The sequence below is a fragment of the Sitophilus oryzae genome, unplaced genomic scaffold (assembly GCF_002938485.1).
Source record: "Sitophilus oryzae breed Bouriz unplaced genomic scaffold, Soryzae_2.0 scaffold_1717_pilon_pilon, whole genome shotgun sequence".
Classification (NCBI taxonomy): domain Eukaryota; kingdom Metazoa; phylum Arthropoda; class Insecta; order Coleoptera; family Curculionidae; genus Sitophilus; species Sitophilus oryzae.
In genome coordinates, this window is record NW_022146410.1 from 606,732 (window position 1) to 634,362 (window position 27,631).

The following is a 27,631-nucleotide window of genomic DNA, read 5'->3' on the forward strand; positions in this document are numbered from 1 at the left end:
GCAGTATCAGTACTATGTTGATATGAAAAATAAGTCTTATTTTCACGTGAGGAATCTCCCCACGAAAGATGGCACATGTTTTTTAAAACACCCTGTATATTTTAATACGTATTATCCTTGATTATGGATAATATATAAACAAGGATATTATTTAATGATTACCTACGTTAAAATATTTTATTAATAATTTTGACAAACAAAAGAACAACTAAAGCCAAAAGTTGTTGCTTCGGCAATTCTGGGATCCTCTGTAACTCCCTATAATTACCTAATATACAGGGTGATCCGAACTGTATTCCGGATACTTTGGCAGCATATTCTGCAGATATAAATAAGTAAAAAAGTTCGTATAAATGTATGTTCTAAAATGCTTAGTTTCGGAGATATAGGGTGTAGAAATTTCTTTTTTATTTTGATTTTTTCCAAATAATTTATGAAGTAACGTCAATATTTGGATAAAAATTGGTGTCTCGGAGTTTTTTGACATGAGAAATTTGATTTTGATGTCAATATGCCTTGTACTTGTAGAGGGCGCCACCTAAATATTTTTTTACTTGTTTGAAGAGTAATAACTTTTCGTCCGTACCTGTATAAAATTACTGAGTAAAATAATATACATTTACGATGTTTTTCTCCGTAAAAAGATCTCTTGGTAAAAATCGGTACTAGTAATGATTCTCGAGATATTTGGAATCGAAATTATCAATAACAGCGCTTTCAGATGGAGCGGAGCGTCCTCGCATACCGTCCGCCAGTTCCATGAGTTTAAATGAACAATTTCACATGGGTCGCGTATGCTCCGTCCGGATGAGCTATCTATATGAAAAGCATCCACGCGGACGGTCCGCTCCATCTGAAAGCGCTGTAACTGTCATTGACATAAATTAAACATGTTGACTAAATAGTTATTAGATTGAAATCATAAATTTGAATTGTTTTTATACCAAAAGTTCAACAGAAACGGTTTTATCATCATTTTTTCCCAGAAAAATTTATGATTTATTTAAAAAATTAAAAATTTCTCAAATTTATTATTTCAGTCAAATAACTAGGTATCTACTCAACGTGTTTATTTTTTGTCAATAAAAAAAATAGGAGTCAAGTATTGATTTCAAAATAAAATTTCTCATGTCAAAAATCTCCCAGACACAAATTTTCATCTAAATAAACACACCGGAGAAGTCTAGGGATATTACAATTTTATGCAGCCATTGTCAGTAATTTTATTATTTGCATTTCTGATTGCGTATTGGAAATAAAAATGCGAAATTTACCAATTTTTTCAAATTTACCTTGATTTTTATTGAACCCAAAGATATACATACACACATATTTTTAATTCTAAACTGTGAATTAAAAAAGAAGATAAAACAATTTTTACTTAATAAAGGGTATGGTTTGGGTCATCTACTGTTCATTACAGCCCTACATCGTCTCTCTATGCTCCTGATCAGGTTGTCGATCTCTTCCTGAGGTACAGCCTGCCACGCTGCATTCACGGCCCGAACCAGATCCCTACGAGTTTCACGAGGCATACCCCTTCTCAAAATTCTGCTTTGGACGGCGTCCCATACGTGCTCGATGGGGTTGAGGTCAGGAGATTGTGTCGGCCAGGGTAAGATGTTTAATTGATGAGCATTGATAAACTTACTTACCACTCTGGATGTATGAGGCCGTGCATTGTCATGCATGAGAATGAAGTTTCTCCCAAAATCATTGGCATATGGTAACACGACAGGCTCAACAATTAAATCACGATATGTCATTCCTGTTAGAAACCTTTCAAGAAAAACGAGATCGGTTTTTCGGCCTAACTGGAATCCTCCCCAGGCCATAACTGTTCCACCTTGATAAGGGTGCACTTCCTGAACATGATCCAACCGAATAAGATTTCCCGGTTCTCTCTATACCCTAAGCCTTCTCGAATCCGGATGAATTCCAAAGCGTGACTCATCCGTGAAGAGAACATTGGCCCATTGTTCATTCGACCACTGAACATGATCTTGAGCCCACAAATATCGTACCTCTCGATTTCCTCTCGTTAAGGGTTGAGCTCTCGAGGGGCGTCTGCTTCTTATGTTGACCTCTCTTAATCTATTGCGAACAGTGTCAGGACTAACGGTTACATTATGTGTTTCCTGGAGAATTAAACTAAGCTCTGGTGCTGTAAGAGTCGATCGGCGTCGAGCATTTAATTGTAAAAAATAATCTTGCTGAGGGGTAGTAATGCGATGTCGCCCTGTGTGCCTTTCAGCAACATCACCACTTTCACGGTAGTGTGCACTTAATCGCGATATTACACTTTGCGTTATATTTAATGCTCTAGTTACGTCGATTTGGCGCATTCCAGCTTCGAGCCTACCCATGGCCCTTAGCATTTCGTCTCTGTTAAGATGTCTACGCTCCATAATGTCGTTTAATACTAAACAGAGTTATTTGAATGAATTCTGGCCAGTTATCATAAAAACATAGCCAGTACAGGTTAAATTCGAACAATTGATGTTAGGTGCTTTTTATACATTTGACAAAAAATGCACAAACACTTCTGCAAATATCCCAAATTTAGAAATAACTAGTGTGACTACTTCGTTTCAATTGAAGTAGAAAGAATCGGTCTACAAATATGTGGTTGTTTATTCAAAACATTTATTTTTAACTTTAATAAAATGATATCCCTAGATTTTTCCGGTGTGTGTATTTGCGTTACTTCAGAAATTAATTGGAAAAAATCGAAATAAAAATGAAACTTCAACACCCTGTATCTCCGAAACTAAGCATTTTAGGACAAACATTTATACGACTTTTTTTACTTATTTTTATCTGCAGAATATGCTGGCGAAGTTTTCGGAATACAGTTTGGACCACCCTGTATTAGGCCTTATGCTCGAATAATACGGCGCGGCGGTGTAACTCAACTAGGATATGCAAAATAGACAGTCGGCTAATCAAGAGTCTACTGTATTTACTTATAATTATTCTACACTTTTAACATGATATCAATTTTAATATTTTAATTTTTAAATTTATTTTTTAATTCTACTCTGTAAAATTTTTGTTGGTTTCATCCTGTTTATAATTTAATTTTTTTTGTAATTATAAAAGTACTGTATGTTCGAAAAAAATGGTGTCATAGTAGTCTTTAACATAAATAATAAATATTATAACACACATTCGAAAACAGATGATGTTAAAGTTGGCTTGGATATGAAGATTTTTTTATCTCTAAAATTATATGGTAAATGTCATCGATTTACATTTTCAATTCCACCTGTGTTTTAGAAATAATTGTTTTTCGTATATTTAGATACTTGTTTATAAAAATTTCTTAATGTACAGAGTGGGTCAAATTCGACGCTTTTAAAGGGAAACACCCTTTTCTATAGGAGATAGACAAAAACTAATATCGGTGTCTGGAGCTCAATTTTTATCAAAAACATGATGGTGAAAACCGCACATCAATATCTGTTACCGTTTCGGAGTTACGGGGTGTTTTTCAAAAATGTGCATTTTTAACAAATCGCTATAACTTTTTTCCTATGGAAAATTTTGTATTTCTGTGAAAACATTTCCAAACCACCTTTTTACGTAGAATTTAATGGTTTAAGTATAATTTTTTTTAAATTAATAATTTAAAAGTTATCAACAGAAAAATTGATTTTTTATTTGGGACACCCTCTATATTTTTAATTAAATGCAAAGAATTTAAAATTACCTTTCCAAGAATATAGCACACTTGATATTTTGTAATAATCCCCTTCGAAATACAGAATTTTTAAAAGTTCGCCACTTTTAACTAGTAGGCTTTGGACCCCTTATTGATGATATGCCCTTAATAGAACTCGAAAACATATTTTTCCAGCAAGACGACGCACCGCCTCTGAACGCTGAAGTTATCAGCAAATTTTTGCAGCCAATTTCAAAAATAATTTAAATCTATCCAAGATCCCAGCCGTTGGCCGTCGAGGCCGCCTGACTTAGTGCCCATGGATCTAATCCTATGAATATATTTGCGGAAGAACAAAGGTTCCTTATTCTGCCGTATAATCTAGGCAAGAATTAGAAATACTTAGCAGTTATAAGAGGGTATCTTTCACCCCCACCGAGTTAATGAATTCCGCGAGAAATGTCCAAAAATCTCCTGTTATGGACAGACGGGGCAGGTCTGTCCATAACAGGAGACGGTCGATATGTCGAACACCTGTAGCAAAATCTGATGTCTTGGTTTGCTATTTATTTTTATTGTTATGAGATATAGATTAAATGTGTTGATGTTGGTTAAATATATTTTAAATTGTTATAAAATTCTGCATCTCTCATAGTAAATATTATTTTCGTTTTAATTAATGCTCACAGCTAGAATTTTTTTGCATTACAGCCGGTGCCGTTCAAAGCCTACTTATTTAAAGCGGGCGAATTTTTGTATACTCTATATCTCGAGAGGAATCGAGCAAAATATCAAGTGTGTTATATTTTTGGAAAGGTAATTTTAAATTATTTTCAATAAATTAAAAATATACAGAGTGTCCCATATAAAAAATCAAATTTTCTGTTGATAATTCTTAAATTATTAATTTTAAAAAAATTATACTTAAACCATTAAATTCTACGTAAAAATGTGCTTTGGAAATATTTTCATAAAAATACAAAATTTTCCATGGCAAAAAAGTTACAGCGATTTGTTAAAAATGCATATTTTTGAAAAACACCCCGTAACTCCGAAACGGTAACAGATATCGATATGCGGTTTTCACCATCATGTTTTTGACAAAAATTGAGCTCCAGACACCGATATTAGTTTTTGCCTATCTCCTACAGAAAAGGGTGTTTCCATTTAAAAGCGTCGAATTTGACCCACCCTGTACATACATATCGATAATAGCAGTGTTATTTGTTTTAATTTTTAGTTTTATCAATAAATCAAATTTGTATGGTGTATAAAATAGCTCTAATATGTTTATTTTATGTCTAGGTGTGACTTGATTAATAATTAAGAGTATTCAAAAAATGTGTAAACTATTGAAAAATATGGTATCAACAGGAGTCAATGAAAAAATCACAGAAAATATATAATCTAATTTTAAATTAATGACAATCATCTTATTATTCTTTTTATAAAAAGCATAAAAGTATCTTGATAAATGAGGTCTAAATTAAAAGGAAATGCATTTTCTACGAAAACTTGATACTTTTATTCTTATTACTGCAAAATCAGTGCAGATCAATAAATAATCTTCAGTAAATATTTAGTATTAAAAACTTTGATACCCTTGGAGAAAAATGAAGCCTTAAATATTTTACTGCAATTTCATAAAATTGAAAATATTTCAACAACGGTAAGGTTTAATTGTGATAAACCTTAATCAGATTTACATTTATTTCAATCGTAGAAGGTAAAAATAGAGTAATATACAGGGTGTTCCATTTAAAAAAATACAACTTTGATATTTTTAATTTATTTGGAAAACTCTGTATATTTCTGTATATTTTATCTAAAAATATTTTTAAATTGTAGCTCTAATAGTCCTTCAACGAACGCAAAACTTACAATTTGCAAAAATCTAATCGTTTAGCTACAATACTCCGTGTCGTATATGGTGAACGACCCTGTATAATGTATAAACTGCAAGTTCATTTTGATTATCTTTGTTAGCGCATCAGGTAAATCAAATTTTGTTCGTTGAGAAACTCGGATCCTATGAGAAATGATCGAAAATATACAGGATATGTATATTTGGTTCTCACCGATACGGCAAGCAAAACTTCTTCTATATCAACAGACGATGTCGTAAAGTGTCGGTGAGATATTAGTGCATCTCCCGTCAAAAGATGGTAAAGAGCGTTTTTCGGCCCGCTCAAATATATGAAATGAACAAAATTCTTACAGCTTTAGTGTATATTAATAAATAATATTTTCTTGCCTTTAGCTGTGTATTTTTTCTAATTTCGAAAAATCGAAAGTAGAGAAAAAAAAATAACAAGTAAAAAGAAAATTGTTTTGCTTGTCGTAAAGGGGGGAACCAAGCTGCCACTCCCCACAACCGGTTTCTGGGCCTACCCTTCATCAGGTGGGCTGTCCAGAGGCTGGTTCTCACCGATACGGCAAGCAAAACTTCTCCTATATCAACAGACGATGTCGTAAAGTGTCGGTGAGATATTAGTGCATCTCCCGTCAAAAGATGGTAAAGAGCGTTTTTCGGCCCGCCCAAATATATGAAATGAACAAAATTCTTACAGCTTTAGTGTATATTAATAAATAATATTTTCTTGCCTTTAGGTGTGTATTTTTTCTAATTTCGAAAAATAGAAAGTAGAGAGAAAAAAAAAATAACAAGTAAAAAGAAAATTGTTTTGCTTGTCGTAAAGGGGGGAACCAAGCTCCACTCCCACAACCGGTTTCTGGGCCTACCCTTCATCAGGTGGGCTGTCCAGGGGCTGGTTCTCACCGATACGGCAAGCAAAACTTCTTCTATATCAACAGACCATGTCGTAAAGTGTCTGTGAGATATTAGTGCATCTCCCGTCAAAAGATGGTAAAGAGCGTTTTTCGGCCCGCTCACGATGAATTTGCTTTTGCCACACATTTTTTGTGCGAGAAAACCTAAAGACAACAATCTTAAATAAAAAAAAATATGGCGGAGGTCGACATTGTTGATGGTTGTTTTCATTTTGAAATCCACACACGGTATTTTGTTTCTTCACATTTAGAAACAGTGGGCTGCTGAAAACGGGAACATCTTGGACACAAATTGCAGAAAATTTTTCGAAACATTTGCTCTTAAAGTTTTGATTCGGCAGCGGAATCAGCAGACATCGGAAACACATGTAATAAAGCCACATAAAATATGTAGGTTTCGAAAATGTTACCTATTTGTGGCATACCATTTCCATTTTGTGTCTGTCATTCTGAGAGAGAGAGAGAGAGGGAGATAGAGAGAGAGGGAGAGCGAGAGAGAGAGAGAGAGAGAGAGAGGGGGAGGGAGAGAGAGAGAGACGATTATTAGAAACATTACCTAAAATGTGTCCAAAAATGCTACTTGATATCTAGTTGTCGAAAATATGGAACGATATATCAGTGTCACAATTAATCTATAACAATAGGCAGCAAAAATTTCAAATTAGTTAGCGGTTTGGTTTTAATTAACGTCCTCTAATGAACAAACAAAGCACTTTTGTATAGAGTTAAGTTGTGTTTAATTAACTTATTTCGATTCCAATAATACGTTGTACCTTTATGTCTACAGAATATTGGGACATCCTGTATATATATTAGAAATAAAAATTTAAAATCTATATTTATATATAATTTATGATAACTTTAAAATGTACGTGAAATGTCATAAAATGTCATAAAAAATATTGATGGGAACTGAAACGGGGTATTATACTCCAAAATCTAAGGTTTTTTTCAGATATATACAAAACGGTACTTTTTTCTTATCAATAAAATGCCTTGTTTACACATATCATATCTTTTAACGCGAAAAATAAGTAGGGTTTTGTATGTATGTATGTATGTCTGAAATCCAATCTGACGTTTGAAAAAATATCCTGCTTCCTGAATTCTTACTTTTTGATCGGTGTAATTTTTTAGTGACTGCATTCAGCAGACCTTTAGTAATCGATTAGGTAGTGATCATTTCAGAGGTCAAAGGTATCATCAGAGGTAAAGGTACTAGCACAGTACTAGTTAGAGACAATAAGAAGCAATTTAGTCCCTGCCATCTAATCTATGTGAAACCCATAAAACTATTATTTTTTGCAACTAACGTCACATATTTTTTTCGCGAAAACTACAGTGATTAGTGTTGCACAAGAGTCTTGAAAAAGTCTTGCAAGACCAAGACTCTTGCAAGAAATTCAAGACAAGACTTTTTTTTTCTTGTCTTGAATTTCAAAAAAAGCATAAAATGTAATTGAAACCACTAATTGTGAGGTTCCGAATGAAGCTTTACTCACGAGATGTCTGCTCTCATCCTGCCTCGAACCGGCGCGAATGAACAGTGTGGAGTTACCAATGGAAAAACAGCACGACACAGTTTGTCTAACGTGGCTTGACTTCGCTGTTCTACCGGGAAGGCTCATCAGGAAGGCCATCAGAAGAGGACAGGCTAAAAAAGAAAAGATGGTGCTTGAGCATAGATATCACCGAAAATACCCCAAATGCCAATGGACATTGGTATTTTAATGTTTGTAATTAAAGCTGAGCATTGCAGTTTAACAGGAAATAACAATGTTTTTTATTATTTTTTGTTTAAATGTTTTATATTTTAATGATTAATTTCATTAGAATATAAGCCACTTAAACAAAAAATAATTAGTTAATAATTAAAGATAATATGTATAACATTATTTAATAAATAAAATGTTGTTTTTGTTGATATTTCGTTTGCTTTATATTTGTAGTCATGTTTTTAATATAATGATAAAGAATAGACATATACTATTTTACATAAATGAATATTACTGTTTATACTATCAAAGGTTACGCTAGTAATACGACGAACAAGAGGAACAATACCCGATTTTGGGGCATTTCCCAATTCAATTCTATACTGAGTTAGAGTTATCTTCACTGCTGAACTAAGCTTGGGGGAGACTTAGAGACCTTATGCTCTCTACATGGTATATTATGGAAATACGCTACCGGGAACCGCTGGCTGTTTCGACGTAGCTGGGCCTTTACCCAACTAAATTTAAAATAAATTTTTGACAGATTAAATTAAACTAATTTAAATACTATTTTTTATATTTAAAAATTGCGATATTGATAATTTCTGATAAGATTTTCAGTCGTATCTGTATATGTATAAAAGCATCTGTAACTTTTGATTTTTATCAGTTCAGTTTGAAAGTTATAGAGAGAATTTGGGGAAATACAGATAATACTTGTTATAAGTTTTTTACATTATTATTGATTTTATATTGAACGACCAAAAAGTTAAGCTGGTAAGTTTTATATTTTTTTCAAAAATTATATAGACATTATAAACAGATAATAGGGTGAGTCTTAAATAAGTGCAAATATTTTTGAAGAAATATATTTATACGACCCTAGAAACACAATTATGAGATTTTTTCGCAAAAAAGAAATTTTGAAAATTCGGAATTTTTTTAGTTTTTAGTTAAAAACACAATTTCTTGATAATATGGCAACATAGATAGTAGATTAAATTTACAAGAAAAAAACCAGAAAAGATCCTGTGGTTCTCAAAAATTCACGAAAAAACATTTTTTTGGAAATTTTCAAAGTAAAGTAACTCGGTTATTTTGGACTTATTTGAAAAACGATGGTGGAATGTCCTTTATTTATTTTAAAAGTCGTATACAAAAGGGCAGACAAAGATCGTGGCTAAATCAGTATAGATAAATCGTGTATACGATTATATTATAAATATATTTTTTATGATTTCAATAACAGATATCATATAAATATCTACTATTCTGTCTCACTATTTGTATCTGACTCGTCGTACTGCAGATCCTAGCTCTCGCAAACGAGTCTTCCTCTCAGTCGATATCTGCACCATAAAATTTTTGTAGACTTCATGTATTATGTTTCAACTGATAACGCGTTTCCGAAAAACGCTTATAGAGGATGAGTCTTAAATAAGTGCAAATACTTTTTGGGGTGATATATTTCGATCCCAGGAACACGTCCATGAGGCTTTTTTTGCAGAAAAATATGTTGAAAATCGTACATTTTTTTAAAATTTTCCTGTATATTTTAGAACTGCCTGTTCACCGCAAATTTACCCACGGGCTTGCTTGGAAAACGGCAAAGAGAAAATATGTTTCTTTTATCGAGATCTACCAGTTCTTAAAATATTTGCACTTATTCAAGACTCACCCTGTAGAGTAACACTGCGCTTTTGATAACTGTCTACCGCTGATTGAGACACGATTTTTTTGTCTGTCCTTTTGCATACGGCTTTTTAAATAAATAAACATGACATTCTATCAATCCTCACGCATGTATGCGATGATTTTTTTCTGTCAACATTTCATGCCTCTTTCCCGTTGTCTGCTGGCATTTTAGCCACGAGAAAAATGTCTGGCAACAATTTTCCACGTTTCTTAATAATTAATAAAAGCTATTTGACAATTTTAATTTGTGTACCTTATAATATTTTGAGTGTCAAAATTTCACCTTTTTGATTGGCCGCCCCCGATTTAAGCCACGGGATCGCGCTGCCAGACATGACTATTTCATAATGGCTACACAAAAGGATACTTCACAAGAAAAATTAGCCATGTAACGATGATAAGGTTTTTTATGTAGCCAGCTCTCCGTCTATTAATAAACATACAATAAATAATTTGTTATTAAAAAAAGGTAAAATAAAACACTAAATCACCACAATACACCAAAACACTTTTACTTTTACACTGGGCGCGCGTTTGGCTAACCATGTTAGCATCATCAGCAGATGATTATAAACTAAAGTACACAGAATCTAAAGTACAATCTACAAGTTGAGCGTTTATATACTCGCTCAGTGGGCACCGAGTGGGCGTCAACCGAGTCAGAGCCCACTGAGCGTAACAGTTAGATTTCCGTACTAGAGCAATAGGAATAAAGAACATGAAGGAATTGGACCGTTGTCTCTGTTCATACTATCTTTACATTTATTAATTCTGATGCTTTCATATGCATCTAATTGCCTGTAATCTGAGACTTGTTTAATTATTTTCTTTTTTTAATTAATTTAATTTAAAACAAGTCTCAAATTACAGGCAATTAGATGCATATGAAAGCATCAGAATTAATAAATGTAAAGATAGTATGAACAGAGACAACGGTCCAATTCCTTCAAGTTCTTTGTTCCTACTACTCTAGTGGCGGAAATCTAACTGTTACGCTCAGTGGGCTCTGACTCGGTTGGCTAGATTTTGCCACGCGTACTCGGTGCCCACTGAGCGAATATATAAATGCGCAACTTGTAGATTGTACTTTAGTTTATAATCATCTGCTGATGATGCTAACATGGTTAGCGAAACGCGCGTCCAGTGTAAAAGTAAAAGTGTTTTGGTATATTGTGGTGATTTAATGTTTTATTTTGCTGTGTAACACCAAAGGTTCCAACCCTCAACTGTAATAAAAAAGGTACTTTTGGTTTTTGTTTAAAGTGTAAAAAGTAATCTTAAATTCTCCCTTCTGTCTTTATTCAGCGGAATATGGTGGTCAGGTTAAAGTGTTAAAATGATGTATTTAGTTTGTCTGCATAGTTCCATAATTTGAATGCTATTACATAATCTATACTATCTGCGAAAACCTTTTTTTCGCATGAATTTTTGAAAAATTTAAAAATCAAAAATGTTTATTTTTTAATTCTCCATCTAACAAAAAAATAATATACAGGCTATTTCATTTAGAAAAAAAGAAGAAAGCATATTTTTTTATTTTAGAAAGTTTGATGTAGAATTTTCAAACCTTGTATGGTTTAAAATTACGATATTTATAGCAAAGTATGTAAGTACAGAGCACCTATAGTAAATAACTAGTATAATTTTGATTGACGGTCATTTCTTGTATTTTTAATAATTTTTTGAGAGAAGACTAATTTTTTTTTTTAAATTTATTATAGAGAATAATATACAGAGTGTTTAAGATTAAATCAAAGACTTAAAAAATAATCTCATTCTACTCACATTTCTGAGCCACCTTGTGTGAGTTAAAATATTTAACTGAAATTCGTCCTAGTGCATACTTTAGGAGGCAAACTTTGCTGTAGGTTTGCACTTTAACAAATTCTTAAGTCTTTCATTATAGGAGCTACAGATGCCCCACTCAGATCGCAGAACCTTGTAGAAAAAGGACCATAGAAATATAATTTTACAAAATAAGTTTTTTGGAGTTAAAAACGTATTAAACCATTATGGAAACAGTTTTCTATAGATAATAATTAGAAAAGTACTTAATTCGTAGTATCTATAGGAGCGATTCCTATTTAAAATTTCGAATATTGAATACAACATTTTGCTTATCCTTGTAACAAAATAACTTATTTTGGCAGCTGAAAATAGACATCAATAAATGAATAATGAATCCCTTTTGACTCTGATTTGAACTTCAAGATTTCGCCATATTAAATTTAGAATTACAGTCCATCTGCTGGATCTGTGTCTATGAAAGGAATGCGGACAAAAAACATTTAAATAAACAGCAATATATTTTATACGTCGACTTGACGAGTACGTCACCGCAAGTCGCTCCGCCCACTCATTTTATTGGCTACTTGCAAATTTGTCAAATTTTTATTGATGGGACGCGTCGTCTAATTTTTTACGAGAAACATCGAGAGAATATCGTTTCCCCTCTCACGGATACTCCGTAGCTACAGAACGAACAGACGTACTGTAAATCACTCCACTCCGCCATTTTGAAAAATAAAACTAACTTGCGATATCTCATAAAAAAGATAATCTATAGTCTCTAAATTTACATAATATGTAAAAAAAATAATCTAAGTTTCAAATTTATTCGAAGCAATAAAATGACTGTCAACAACTTCGGCGCAACAACTTTGGTGTCTTTCAAAGATAGACAGATATACAGGTTGATAATTTGTTTATTACTCGCGGCAAAAGCTTTTTTGTTGAAATATGGCAACCTCGGCCCGTTCGTCGAGACTTTTTATTCTTAATCTAAGGTCGAGACACGACGCGACGAGCGACCCCGACGGTACGAGTCGGCAGCTTAGCTTATTACTCATTTGGAATGTAGGCAGTGTTGCCATTCTGTTCCCCAATAAGTAACCGTCCAGTTAACAATCTGTATAGATTAAACATGTTTTATTCTAGAATTACAAAATTATGGATTCTCCAGTGATATCTCCAACAACTGAAGTAATTAGGAAACTGGAAGAACTAGAGTTTGCTGATAAATATACAAAGGATAAAAAAATGGAAAAAATTCGTGACTTTATTGCCTCACCGCAATTTAATGAACCACGTAACGATGGTAAGATCACGTTAGTTTGATTACAATGTTTTACGATTCAGCAGATTTTCTCAGTCAATGCTTTGAGAAATTCTGATCATATGGAACTAATCAGATTTTGGAATGAGATCTTACGATTTTGCCACAGACACAAACGGCAGGGAAATATTGCAAAATACTTGGTTTGTAAAACAAGTGGACTTGCATTAAAATGTATTACAATGTGTTGCTTCGATGTGAAACATTTTATAAATACTAAAATATTTATACAGGGTGAGTTTCCTAGGATGTTCTCTATGGGTATCTCGGAAACTACTGGAGATAGAGAGTACGTTATGGCGAATGAATTGGGCAGTATTTGGGTCCATAAAATATGCGGCCTTTCAAGATTTTGCGAAAAAGTTAATGGCTTAGCTAGATATTTCGAAAAAAGCAAATTTTGGCTATTTTAAAAATTGGTCCCTAATTCCATCTCATTAATCTATTTTGAGGCAAAAAGTGTTGCCAGATAAAAGTTGTAGATTAAACAAATTCCTAATGAGATTTTGTTCTCCGATTTTTTCTAATAGTTTTTTTTTTTAATTAATTATAGTGTTTTATACATATGTTTTTTTACAATGGAACGCATTAGTTGGCCATGACTTAATAAAAGCGCCATTTTTTAAGGTTTTCAGCGATATAAAGCGCTATAATATGTTTCTTTCACAAAATTAACTGAGTTATACGCCAATTCTTAATCTTTCTTGAGCGTAATTTCACTTATAGTATAGCATGTAAACAAGTTGCAGTGCGTCGTTGCTCCTAGAAATGTGAAATTGTCACATCCATCTTTGTAATTAAAAAATACTAAAATTTTTTTTTTTTTTTTTTTTAAATGAATAAAAGCGTGTAAGATTATCGGTTCAACTTTTCTTTACCATACATTTTCGAGGATACGTTGACCGGGTGAACGTTACTTACGTTTTTTAGAGAACGGTTTTGAAGACATGGTATAAGAAAAGTTAAATTAAGATACTCGTGCATTATAATAGAGTGGTTCCAAATACTTTCAAAATTATGACAGCACTAAACCGCTCTCCAACAATGTAAGAAAATCGTTAAATTATTTCATTAAGCATAATTATGTAGACTCGAGGGATAGCAGGAGAGTGGACCATATTGCGATGGGTCCTCGGATCACCTGATCTATCCCATTTAGATTATTGTTTTATGGCGGTATGGTTAAGAACCAGTTTTATAAAAGAAACTTATGAATTAAGAGAAGCACTCGAAGAGGCAGTACTGAAGAAGTTTAATTAAGTGGACCGGTCGTTCTGTGGCAATAGCTAGAAATTCAGTTTTACAAAGATGCATGCTTATGTACTCAAAACAATGGCGGATTCTTTGAACATTTTCTAAAAAAAACCTTAAAATGTATGTATTGATTATTTTTTTAAGTTTTACTGTTGGTGATATGTAAATTGTAAAGAGCGGATTAATAATATATTTTCCTTTTAAAGTCGTATAAAACCATAAACAAAATTAGAATCCATTGAAAACCGTTCCTAAAACACTTAAGTTAATTTCACTGGTCGACGTATCTTTTATGGTGAAGAAAAGTTGAACCAATAATCGCTATCCGGCTATACCCTTCATTTAAAAAAAAATATTTACAATTTTTCGTTTATTTAATTTACAAAGATTGGATGTGACAATTTCACATTTTTGAGAGCAACGGCGATTGAACGATTGTTGCCATGGCTAACTAAGTGAATTAGTCAAGAAAGATAAAAATTGGCTATAAGAGTAATTTGGCTGAAAGAAAAGCATATTATAACTTATATCCCTGAAAACTCAATTAGAAAATAGGGCTTTTATGAAGTCATGCCAACTAGCGTGTTCCATTTAAAAAACATATCGTTTGTGTCATCATATCAAAAATGACAGGCTTTAGAAAAGAAACGGAGAACACATCTCATTAGGGATGTGATTATCACCAACTTTTACTGAACACTTTTTGTCTAAAATATTAATTAATGGAATTAGGGACATTTTTAAAAATAGCCAAAATTTGTTTTGTTCGAAATATCTAAGCATAAGGACCATGAACTTTTTCAAAAATCAGGAAAGGCGGCATATTATGACCCCACAATACTGCAATTCTTTCCCCATTAACGGACTCTCTATCTCCAGGTCAGTCTTGGCGAGATACCCGCATAGAGAACATCGTAAGGAAACTCATTCTGTATATTTTATATTTTTTTTTTTTTTTTTTTTTTTTTTTTTTTTTTTTTTTTTAGTTTTTCTCTAAGGGTATAGAAGTTTTTAATACTGAAATATTTACTGAAGATTATTAATTATTGATCAGATATTGTGTGGCAATAATAAAAATTATACTACCTTATACAGAGTGTCCAAAAATTTATATTAAATAATTATTAGCTTTAAACGGCAATAACTTCTTTAATTTAACCGGAACACCCTGTATATTTTATGAGAATCAGATGCACAATTTAGGTGTCTATCAAACTGTAATATACCATTTTTTACGTATTTGTTTAAATTTTTGTAGAAATTATATTTTCTTATAATTTAGACCTCATTTACCACTTTCCCAAGGAATAAAAATAAACAATAAAAATTGACATTTTAGATTATTTTGAAAACTGTAACAAATTTTCAAAGAGTACAGAAACTAATATTGTCGATATAGTTCTCTTATTTCATTAAAAAATAAAAAAAAAACAGTTTAAATATGTTTTGTTAAAGTTGACCAATTAATATGATCCCAGTATTCAAACTACATTAATTGACTGTTTATATTATTAAATAAAAAAAAAAAAAAAAAAAAAAAAAAAAAAAAAATGAATTTTGTATGTGTATTAGACAGTCGTGGTAAAAAGTAACACTTATAACGAATTTATTTCCATTTTTGACGAATGCTATTTATAACAACAGAGAAATTCATTTTCATAACTATTATACATTGATGATCTGGATCAAATCCCGCATTATTTGGATGATTTATTAATTAAAACAGATTAAGTATATATTGAACTAAGTTTTTAGGCGGAAATAAGTGTGAGGTATATTTTTTAATTGGTACAGCTCTTTTAGAAAGATTTAAATAATTATCTTTTGTAAATGCAAAATGGGGGCTTGCAATATTATTATTTTTAACTTTTTTTTTTTTTTTTTTTTTTTTTTTTTTTTTTTTTTAAAAACAATCTAAAATGGTCAATATTTCTCATGGGTATATGTGGATAAATGAGGTCTAAATTATAAGAAAATGCATTTTCTACGAAAACTTGAAGAGATAGGTAAAAAATGGTATAGTACAATTTATGTTAATGTTATTGTTATGTTATTTATATTAATATTAATGGTTTGACACAATTAAATTGTGCATTTGATTTACGTAAAGTATATACGGTGTTCCATTTAAATTATGGCCGTTTAAAGCTAGTAATTATTTAATATAGATAATCTTAAGTAATTATTTATTATTAAAAACTTTCATACCCTTGGAGAAATAAAACCTTAAAAAAAAATAAAAAAAAAATATTGAAAATATTTAAAAACGGTAGTTAGTGTATATAAACCATTTAATTAAATTTCACCTTTATTTCAATCGTAGTAACTAAAAATATAACTAAAAAAAAAAAAAAAAAAAAAAAAAATAAAGCTAAATATTTTTTTTTTTTTTTAATTAATGATAAAATTAACGTATTAACGATATCTTGAATGATGAAAGTGAAACATTTTTGTGGTTATATTTACAAATATGGTTTATCTATAAACAAGGTAAATCCAGCAAAAGGACGATATCAACAGACGACACACAAAAATTGACATAAAAACAATTTATTTGTGAAGTAAAATTGCAGACTATAACTACTATCTCTGTCATATATAATATCGTTGAATAGACTATGACACTTAAATAAGATAGTGAACGAAATAAGTTTTAAATCGGTTATTAAATAATTTGTTTAAAAGTTTTTTTTTTTTTTTTTTTTTTTTTTTTTTTTTAAAAGTTTAAAAAATAGAGCTGAAAAGTAAAAAAGTCATTGTGCCTAAACTCAGTATTATAGACCAAACACACAGTCACTGTGTGTTTGGTCTATAGTATATCTAATAGTTCAGACACTGTGTGTTGTTTGTGTTTGGTCTGCTGTTAAACTGTTTCGAGTCGCACAACACAATGTAGGTACATAATACTCGTCAGTTAATTAGATGATTGATCTTTTATTGTATTTTTTTATAAACTGTGTTGTATAATCGAATTTGGACTTTTATCGTTATGACACATCCTTGTGGTTATGACAGCTAATTGTTTTGTTATAACTAATTACTTCTTAAGATGCCAGAAATATATTGGCGAAACATCAAGTAAAATTGATTAGTTTTAATTAAAGAACCACAATAACCCAAAAAACAAGTTAACTAAAGTATTTAATTTAGTTCATACAATAGAAAATATTAATTAATGAGAAAGAAAGAAAATAAAGAGAATATGCAAAATTCCAGCTGATTAGTGTTACTTTTGATTAGAAGAGTTTTTTCGCAAAAATTTCCACAGATGCAGGATGTTATTTTATGAAATTCTTCAGTCTTGCATAGTCTTCACACATTGATCATGACTTATAATACTGTATTAATTTCCTCAGGATTAGATACTCTAATAATCTTTATCCGCAAAGGACAGTATGAATCAAAGCATTTTTTTGATTGTATAAAACTGCTTGTTGACAACAACATAGATATAAACTATAAGGACGACGAAGGAAGAACAGCGCTTTCTTGGGCTAAAGAAATTTACATAAAAGAACAAATACGTAGACTTGGACTAGTGGTAAGATTAAACTGTAATTTTTCTGTTGATATGTAAAACTTCTTCTAGAAAATTGTAGAACAGAAAATATATTATTTTTTTATTATTGACTTCTAGAAAAATTGTATATGCAGAATTGATTCAGTATGCCTAAAAACAAAATAGTAACACATTTTTTACACACGTCCTGTGAACGGCAACGGCCTAGCTACGGCTAAACGCAGATTCCCGTTAAGGCGCATTCTCACGACTCGTGTACTTGACAGGCATTTGTTATTGGAATATACTCGCCATGTCGTGAGAACGGTTTCCTTGTGCAATTATTTGTCACTCGTCGCGTTCCGACTCTCTGTCAGTAAACATAGGAAGAGTCAAACGATCACATTTATTCGTACAGCCTTTGCCAAACAGCCTTGGCTATACTTGCCGAGGCGCTCAAACGACTGCGCAAATAATTGTACTGTTTTAACCTAGGCAAGTACGCAAATATTGGCGTACTTGCCAACTAGACGAGTCGTGAGAGTGCGCCATTATACGAAAGTGCATACAAAACATGTTATGCACTCTGCACTCTCACCTCAAGCTGGCTCATTTTTTGAATTATGTGGATAGAAGAGCAAGTCCGAAATATGCGAAGTTTACATTGTTGGCAACAATATGTGTGGGATACCTGGCAGTGGAGAGGAGAGACTAAAACGGAAGTTTATAGAGAGAGGGAGGAGAGAGGAGAGGAAGGTTAGATGAGGAAGCATAAAAAATAAAACGTACCAGGAAACGGAATCTAATACTAAAGTACAGCAGGTCGGCGGAAGGCAATATGAGACCGGGCGAGTACCTTATCTGGCGCCCCCCCCGCCCCAATGTTATTTAATAATCTCTCGTTTTTCATCTCTCTTTCAATTTTAATATCCTTTAAGCAACAATAAGCATATTTTAGTGCTACTGTAACAATAAGAATTTTCGCTTAAAGATACTGTCCATAAACATTCTTCTTTTTCTTCAATCTTAGTCTGCGGGTTTTTGTTTTTTGTATACCGGGTGCGTCTCGAAATTGACTCACCCCTATAAGACCTTCTTAATTTTTTTACAGAAAAAAATATTTTTAGGATTTTTTTTGAGATTTGGTATGTTAAATTAGGATTGATTAGACGTATTAAATTGTTTTTAGTCAAAATAATTAAAAAAAAAAATATACATAAATAATTGTTGATTTTTAAAATGGCAGCGCTCGGATACTTCTACCTTTATTTGATAGAACAGTGACACTCTGAGTAGTAATGATCATATGGCATATGTCAACGTTTGACATTTTCAGTCCAAAAAACATTATATTTTAAATTTCAGTATTTTTTTTTTTTTTTTTTTTTTTTTATTTTTCCAAATTTCGTTTTTTTTTTCTTGAAAATATAAACAAGTTTATAGGGGTAGCCACTTTTGAGACGCACCCGGATAAGAGTTATGAGAAATATAATTCCAACTTCGGAAGTCTCGTTCTGGTATAAGTAATCTTTGAAAATATTAGTATTTAGTTTCAAGCAGTTCCATTATTTTTCTATAAGAAATGTTAGAATAAATTTTTCTTTTCTTTTTCACAATCACTTATTTCGTGGACAGCAATCAGTTTATGATGACCAAAATACGTTTTGTGGCTTTAAATGAGGTTCAGCCAGTGTTTGAGATGCATTCCTTTATCTTGGGCTCCTAATGAGAAATCTAGGCGATTCTGCTACATTTTCCGTGGATTTTTCCAGTATTATACACTTTCAATTGGGAAAATGAAAATCACCAAAAGTATTGGATATAGATATTTTCTACTACGGTTATCAAATTAATTTAACTAATGAGACAAACTTATAAGTTTTTTTTGGATAATGAGGATATCGATATATAATTTTAGGGTACATCAGCCATTAATAACAATATCAAAGGGTAGTAGAAAAAGTGCGATTTTGAGCAGTCAGTCTAAAGCTGTCAATTTTGCTGGCTCTTGACGCAAAACAGTTTGTTTATGAGAAAATTTATAAAAACAGAATTGATTGAAAGAAAGGCTGAATTACAAAACGTGATAGCGACTTTTGAATTAAAGTAAAAACGCGTGGAACAAATACAGATTTATAAACATTATTTTTTATTTTCATTTTAGAGATTTTTCCTCAGCGAAAATGAATTCGCAAATCCCTGTTTCGAATAGAGGCACCCAAAAAACATTAACAAGAAATGGAGAAATTAAAAACTATCGGCGCCAAAACTTTCGTGCAAATGAATTTTTTGAGCATAATTTCAGTAAAATATAATAGGATACATCTAGTAGTGTTTATAATGTTAAGTCAGATATTCTTCCCTACGTGGTGTGGTAATTGGTAACATTAATGTGGGAAAATGATAGTACGCGATTGATTATTGATCTGGTCATTCGTTACTCTTTGATTAGATTACCGTTTTTAAATATTTTAGTTGCCGTCGTGGCGCCCCTCGTATACGGCGCCCCGGGCAGCCGCCCGGGTTGCCCGGCCCTTCCGCCGGCCCTGAGTTACAGCTATTGTCTACTCTGCATTTAGCGTTACCAGGCCATCTTCATTTGTTTCCCTTATTTAAATTGAGCTATATTGATATATCAAATATACGTGCATTGATATATAAAAATACGGACCAAGAAATCTCCTGGAACCTGTTTGGAGATGAACCGCCTATTTAAAAATAAACATATTTCTTTAAATTCAAAATATTTAATTTTAAGACACTCTGTATACATAAATAAATTATTGATTTTTAAAATATTATTCGCAAAACCCGGAAGAAGGAAATCAGACGACGACCAGAGATAATAGTTGTTAAATAAAAGATTTTAGACAACCATTCGAGTCGCATTGATGTTATTTTGGTTCGTAAGTTTTGTGACAAAGAATGTTATTAAAGTAAAGTAAATGTTTTCTCATTACTTAACTAGCGTCAACTAAAGCATACACTGTGTCAATTTTAAAACTTCCCACTCTTAATATCTTTCTTGTAGTTAAAAATATGAAAAATCGGTAAGACACGTTAATTTTATTTGTGAGGGGGGCATTTTAAATGAATATTATTAGCCTTTTTCTTTCAGCCCCCTAGGAGGGGTAGATGTCACCCTTACAATCTTAAAAGGGAATGGGGGTCAAGTGGACATCGTTTTGAAAGGGCGGTTTAATTCTCTTTTTAGTGGTATCCTATTTTGTTGCTTTTTGTCCAGAAGTTTTAATATCGTGTTTCAATAATTGCAGAAACAATTATACATGCCTGCATTGAGATTTTGTTTTCAAGGCTAGTGTTTTAAAATTATTTTAATGGTATCTGCCTTGTGTAAAGGTTAGGAAGATTAGGTTACACACCCCTTACGCCCTAGTCTTAATAAGTTTGTTAAATGTGTCCCTTTTTCCCTGTATACAATAGATGTAAATTCAATTTAATGATTAATAAAGTCTATTTTCAAACTCCTCCCTCACTTTTGCTGTAACTGCTGACCGGCATTCTGCTGTAATTCGCCTTTTAAGATCATCAATATCAGTAGGTCGTGTTTTATAAACAATGGATTTAAGATATCCCTAAAGAAAGAAGTCTAAGGAGGTTAAATCCGGTGATCTTGGAGGATATTCAATTGGTCCCCTTCTGCCAATCCATGTACTCGGAAATATCTCGTTTAACCACTGTCGGACCGGAAAAAATAATGATGTGGAGCACTGTCCTTCTGGAATGTTAACAAATCCTCCTGTAAAACTGGATTACCTTCTGCATCAATTTGATCGAGTTTCTAGCTCTTAATCGTAATAAGAGGATCAATAGTCTCTTGAAGCATATTAAGATACAGGTCACCTGTCAAGTTTCCTTCAATAAATAAAGGACCAACAATGGCATTTCCAAGAATACCAGCCCAAACATTAACTTTTTGAGCCCTTCTAGAAAAACCGGGTACTTCTCGAAAAATAGGCGTGTTTTCGTCACTCCAATAATGGAATTTGAGAAAAGAAACGTTAATGTTTATGATCTTTTCTGTTTATTTGGATTTCGACCCCCCTAGAAAAATGTAATGGCTACGTCCATGTCGCCTCTAATCTTCTAATCATTTGTACTACAAGGAGACCTATTGCAATAATTTTTGTGTAAACAGTGCCTGCAAACGAAAATCTCAATACAGGCTTGTTTAATAGTTTCTACAACTTTGAAACGCGATTATTCGGAAACCTCTGGACAAAAAGCAACAAAGTGAGATACCACTGAAAAGAGAATTAAACGCCCTTTAAAACGATGTAAACGAAGAAAAAGGTTAGTTAGTGTGAGAAGTGTGGGAAGGGCCTTGTTGAGTATACTAACAATTTTCGACCGTGCATGGGCGAATATCTTAGCTCGCAAAAGGGCAAACAAAAACAATAAATAGAATAACTCATAGAATAACTTTTTTTTACTCTAAATATATTGGCACAAAACCTTCAAGTTTAGCTTCGAGACTCACAACAAGAGACCTGCGTTACATTATACGTTGCGTACGTTGCATTTTCTCTAACTATGATGTTGTTTTCCATGTGATGAACAGTGAGTCAAGCAACCGTAAATCTAGAAAACTACTCTTTCACACCAAATAAACCAATCATATCAATAATTAATTTTCCAACACTTTTTTCCAAATGACCACTCTAATTTGATTGGTCTGTTAGGATTGTTTTATATAAAAAAATTGATACGACATTTCTCTGAAATGTTATTAGTGTTTATAAGCTAACTTTGGTACTAACACCCTGCATATTTAATTTAAGGAAGTCGATGAAGATAATAAAAACAAGAGTCGTTTGATAAATGAGTCAAATAAGAGATTAAAGCAGTTGAAGATGACAATAGAATTGCTTGAAGGAAAAGTAAAAGTAAGACTAATTATGTGATTTTCTTTTTGACATTGTTATGTATCCAATTTAAACTGTATGCATACCACACTAAACCTAAAGTTTGTTTTTTTCTTAATTAGGATCGTTCAGTTAGATATGTACAAATTACGCTTAGCTTTTTGAATCACTCTCAAAATGTATTTAACAGATCGTTCAATTTATATGTATTTCGTGAAATAAGAATTAACAGCCGATACTGCCAAACTTTTTTTCGAAAATATTTTAGAATTTTTTAATATTTTTAGTCCTAAGAAAAACAAAAATTGATCATTTAAGTAAAATTTGTTGGATTTTTACCATTGTGTTTTTCTAAAACCGGTGTTCTTTTAAAAGAACGGTGGCAAAATATTACTATTTGAAAGAAAAACAAACAAATTTTTAAAGATAATAATAAAAAAAAAAACTATATATTTTTAAACGAAAAAAATAATCAATGTATGGTAGCTAAGAAAGCAATTTTTAGGGTGCAAAGTAATGGAACATTTTGACAAAAAAAATTACAATTTTTTTTTTTTTTTTTTTTTATTCTTTTTTTAGTATATCTTTTAAATGATCTAGTCTATCATATCTAGATGTTTCATGAAGATTTGCGGACTGACGGCTAGGACCCATCTTTTGTTGTTTTTTTATATTGTCAATAAAAAGTGAAGTTGTCACTGATTGTCTAAATCTTAGATGATCTTTTTTTCCGCCTCCAATTCGATATATCTGCCAAGCATTTTGTTCGGCCATGTCTAGACAGTGAGATATTAGTGGAAAATACCACTTTTTACCTCTTATTTGAGTTCGATAAAGGCTAATATTTGAATCCGCCTGTCCAAACCCCACCCTGTTACTCAATAACTTTTATTACATGTGTTGCGGTACTACATCGTTTTTCCATTCTGGGAAATCTTTTTACTGGAGGGTGGGCATTATTTTGGTGTGATTTGAAGCAATCGTTACTACGCTATTATCGCACCATTTGCATAAAATTAATAGAATTCTATCAGAAAGATAACAAATTCTAATGCAGCCGCGTTCCTTTTCTTCAAATTTTCTGAGGAGGTGAGATAAAGGAGAGTTCTTTACCGACGCGATTTTCTTTTATTGTGCCCGTACCTTTCAGACCCATATTTTTGAGCTCTTCGAGTAAATGAAGGGATGTAAAAAAGTTATCGAAAAATAAGTGAAAAGGGACAGCCTTAGTGTACTTTTTTTGAAGTACTTCTGCAAATTCTAGCACCACTGTTGCACCTAGGCCAAGATCTTTATACCTACCCGAAAGGACGGTGGTTGAACCCTGATAGGGTTCAAACCATTCAATATACCCTGCAACAGTTGTTCCCACCCACAATTTATAGCCCCATCTAATTGGCTTTCCTTTTATAAATTGTTTCGAACCATGATGCCCAAAATATGGTACCATCGATTCATCGACGCTGTGCGACTCTTCACATGGTGACAATGTCAATAAATTTTTTAGCTGAGGACATCAAAAAGAGGTCGTAGTTTGGCAAATTTAATAGCGGAATAAGTAAGCATATACAAACAATGAATCTTATATCTTGCCCATTATACATAAACCTATTTCTAGATATCGCTTCACAAACCAAGATACTATTAGTGTCTCGAGAATTTTCCCAATACATCGACCTTCTTGGGTGGGAAGAATAGCCACTGAGTAGCAAAATACCCAAAACACCAGGAATCTCGTCGTCAGTAATATCTCCAGTACGGTTATGTGAATTAGCATACATATTTGAGTACTTTACCAGCATCCCGATGACTTCATTATCAAAAATAGGCATCAAGAGGAGTGTAGAGCTGTCTTGGTCCGTATGTTGGAAGGAAAGAAGGCATTACGACGTCGATAGTCCTTAATTATCCATTTAATAAAAGTCGTGTTTTTTTAGGACTCTGCTTCCAATAATCCTTGACCCAAAAGTGGACAATGGCAAGTCATCCTCACTATCAGAAGTGTCTGTTATTACAGAGACACTAGCGTCTCCGGTATCGTCCTGCGAAACTTCAGCTTCGGCACGTAACTGACGCCCTGGAAGATTACACATTTGCACGTTCTCTTCGTCCCCAGAGTCCTCATCAGTGTTATCGTCATTTGCGTTCTCTGGAGGAAATATGATGATATTATTGTGTGGGTCTTTATCCAAAGCCTCAACTTCCTCCAGTAATTCATGTAACGTCAGAGGCTTAATATAAAAATAGAAAATATAGTGATATAGGTTACTGTTTGCCACTGTCTTAAAAGAACAGGCGAGTATTAGGTAATTATAACACCCCACCTCCCTAATTCTACATTTAATTTTTTTTTTTTTTTTTTTATTTTTATATATTTTTGCATTTTAGAAGTAAAACAGGAACAAATTGTTCATACCTCAGTAATCCCATGTCTATCACAATTATTATAGCAAATCTAAATCATAAAAATAAGTTGATCGAAATCACGAAAACGGCCGGTTAAAACACGAACTGATTATTACTGCTTAAAACATACTGGTGGCGTCATCTATGATTAAATAGTGGTGTTTCAGTAAATAGGAAACCTGTAATGTGTCTTTTAAAAGAACGGTGGCAATATCTGGGTTAATTGCAACAAGTACACAAGGATATTGATAACGTGTATTTATATAATTTTTTGAATGTAAAGCGCAGTAATATTATGTTCTAATAATAAATATTTTAAGCTACACCCAGATGCAAAAAAAAACGCAACGGAGAAATTTTTGGTCAAATTTAAAGTGTTATATTTTTGTTATTATTAGCCCTATTTTCATGAATTTTTTAGCAAGCTGTATATAATAACATCAACTTTAATCCGTAAACTCAGTTTTTTATAAACTTTAGTATTTGGCATATTATACAGGGTTAATCGAGGGATTGTTTTTTTAACTTAACTTTAAAACACCCTGTGCAATAATTTCGTCTGTAAATTTTCCTAAAATATAATTTTACCGTCAGAACCAGTCTTCTGAGCATTTTGTTTTTTGGATCATGTCCAATACATGGCTTGGTTAATTTTTAAGGGCCAAATTAACTCGCCATCAACAATTTTCAATTTTTTTAATTATCATTTCTTTTTGAAGTAGTTTTTCAATATGAAAAGGCGGCTTTGGAAATTATTGTGAACTATAAACCACTATGAATTATTCATCATATTCGACGTTTGGGAAATGTGGGGCAGGAGTGGGCAGGAGGGTTTTTAGAGGTCGCGAAGCGCTACCAGCTTCATTAAATGAACTTCGCTTGGTCTTTAAAGAAGAATGAGAAAACATATCGCAATATAAAATATGCAGCCTCAATGACAGTATGAACGGACGTATACTAGGAGTTAGAATAGCCAAGGAAGGCAATACAATGTATTAGTTTATTTTTTACATTTTTGTTTGTTTGTATACTTGATTATTACAGATGTTTTCTTTAATATCGTTAGTTCTGTTATCGTTATTAATGTTTATTAAAACCAGGACTGTATTTTTAGTATGTAATGTTTATTTTTAATATAATATACCAATGCAGCCTAATATGACGTTATGACAATAAGTCACCAAAACCATCTCGTTATATAAAAAAATTATTTAAAAATTTAATGATAATTTAAAAAATTGCTAATTGATCGTATAACCCACAAAATTCTGGATGTTGATGAATTTAGAAGTATGCTTTGGAATTAAATAAAACAAGTTCTTTTTTTAAAATACTACCTATATTCTAACTTATACTAATACAATTTGCTGGCTGTGACAGTCTTGACTATATAAGGTTAGATACAATATAACTGGGATACTTAAATTTTCATCTGCTTCGGTTGGTTCGTTGGTTGGGAGAATGGCCTCACCCTCTTCGCTGCACTCGTCCGCTGGTGGGTAGCGTGATTGTCCGGCTAATCTTGGAGAGCTTGTGAGACTCAACCAGTTTCAGTGCGTGAGCTACTTATGGGGAGGGTCAGTTCTCGTATCTTCCTAGAAGATAATAAACAGCAGTATATGCTATTCCAAACAATGGTTAAGTACCCAGTTTTGTGGTAGTGTTCTACAGTACCAAGTCGACTGTCTGTGGTTGCCAATAAAATGTACAATGAGAGTCAATCAAAATTTAAATCAAAGGTATAGTTATTTACCTTAACAATATTTAAATTAAATCTAATTAACTACTACTAAAAATCAACTTAAAATTAACTTTAAAATTAACATTAAAATTGATCAATTTTAAAATACAAAACAAATTGGTATTTAACCAATAAGTTGTTAGTCTTCTCAAAAAACAACCAGTAAAAAATGAATAAGTAAGTAATTGACAAAATTCTACTATCAAACTGAAAATTTAATATTAATAATTAAATTTAATAAAATTTTAATTCAATTGAATAAATTTTGAAATCTGGCTATAACAGCTTAAATGAAATTAGAATTGAGTATAGTCCAAATTATTTTAAAAAACTAGGCAAAGATAAAATGTATACCTCTCTCTCTCTGTCTCTCTCTCTAAAAAATGTAAAATCAATTTAATAAAAAAAAATATCAAGACCACTACCACACTACAGGTACGATTTTATAATAAAAATTGGATAAAAAAAACCGTGGTTCTATCAGACAATTATTTATTGCTTTGCACGTGCTAAAAAACAAAATCCAAAAAAAATGCAATACGAAGAGACGATGATTTAAATTATAAAAAAAAATATTATTAATAAGAAATTAATTGACAGATAAGGCGAGAAAAAAAATTAGAAAAATCTTATCTGTCGAGGAGTCAAACGAGAAAAATAACCACCACAGGGTCCAGGTATGGAGAAGCCACCCTCTGGCAAGTAAAGTTTTTTCAAAGATGACTATAGTCGTTAATAATGAAATTATAAAAGCTTTACTTACCAAAGGCCTGCTTTTCCTGGGATCTTCCTGATCGTACTCCTGCAGCAGTTGGTTCTCTCGGACAGCCTGACTCTGTATCGAACACCTGTCTGTGTTCCTGTTC

The 27,631-nt window shown here is 32.2% G+C and overlaps 1 protein-coding gene across 1 annotated transcript in view; it reads left to right on the forward strand.

Annotated features, from left to right (window-relative positions):
- Nucleotides 1–8,853: 8,853 nt before the first annotated feature.
- The window catches only part of LOC115881370, a 31,893-nt gene continuing 13,115 nt past the window's right edge, over nt 8,854–27,631 (forward strand). Inside the window, exons 1-4 of the mRNA XM_030898823.1 lie at nt 8,854–8,946; nt 12,802–12,961; nt 17,590–17,774; nt 22,535–22,639. Of these exons, the coding sequence (XP_030754683.1) occupies nt 12,814–12,961; nt 17,590–17,774; nt 22,535–22,639 (438 nt within the window). The 5' untranslated portion in view covers nt 8,854–8,946; nt 12,802–12,813. The remainder of the gene's footprint in view (nt 8,947–12,801; nt 12,962–17,589; nt 17,775–22,534; nt 22,640–27,631) is intronic.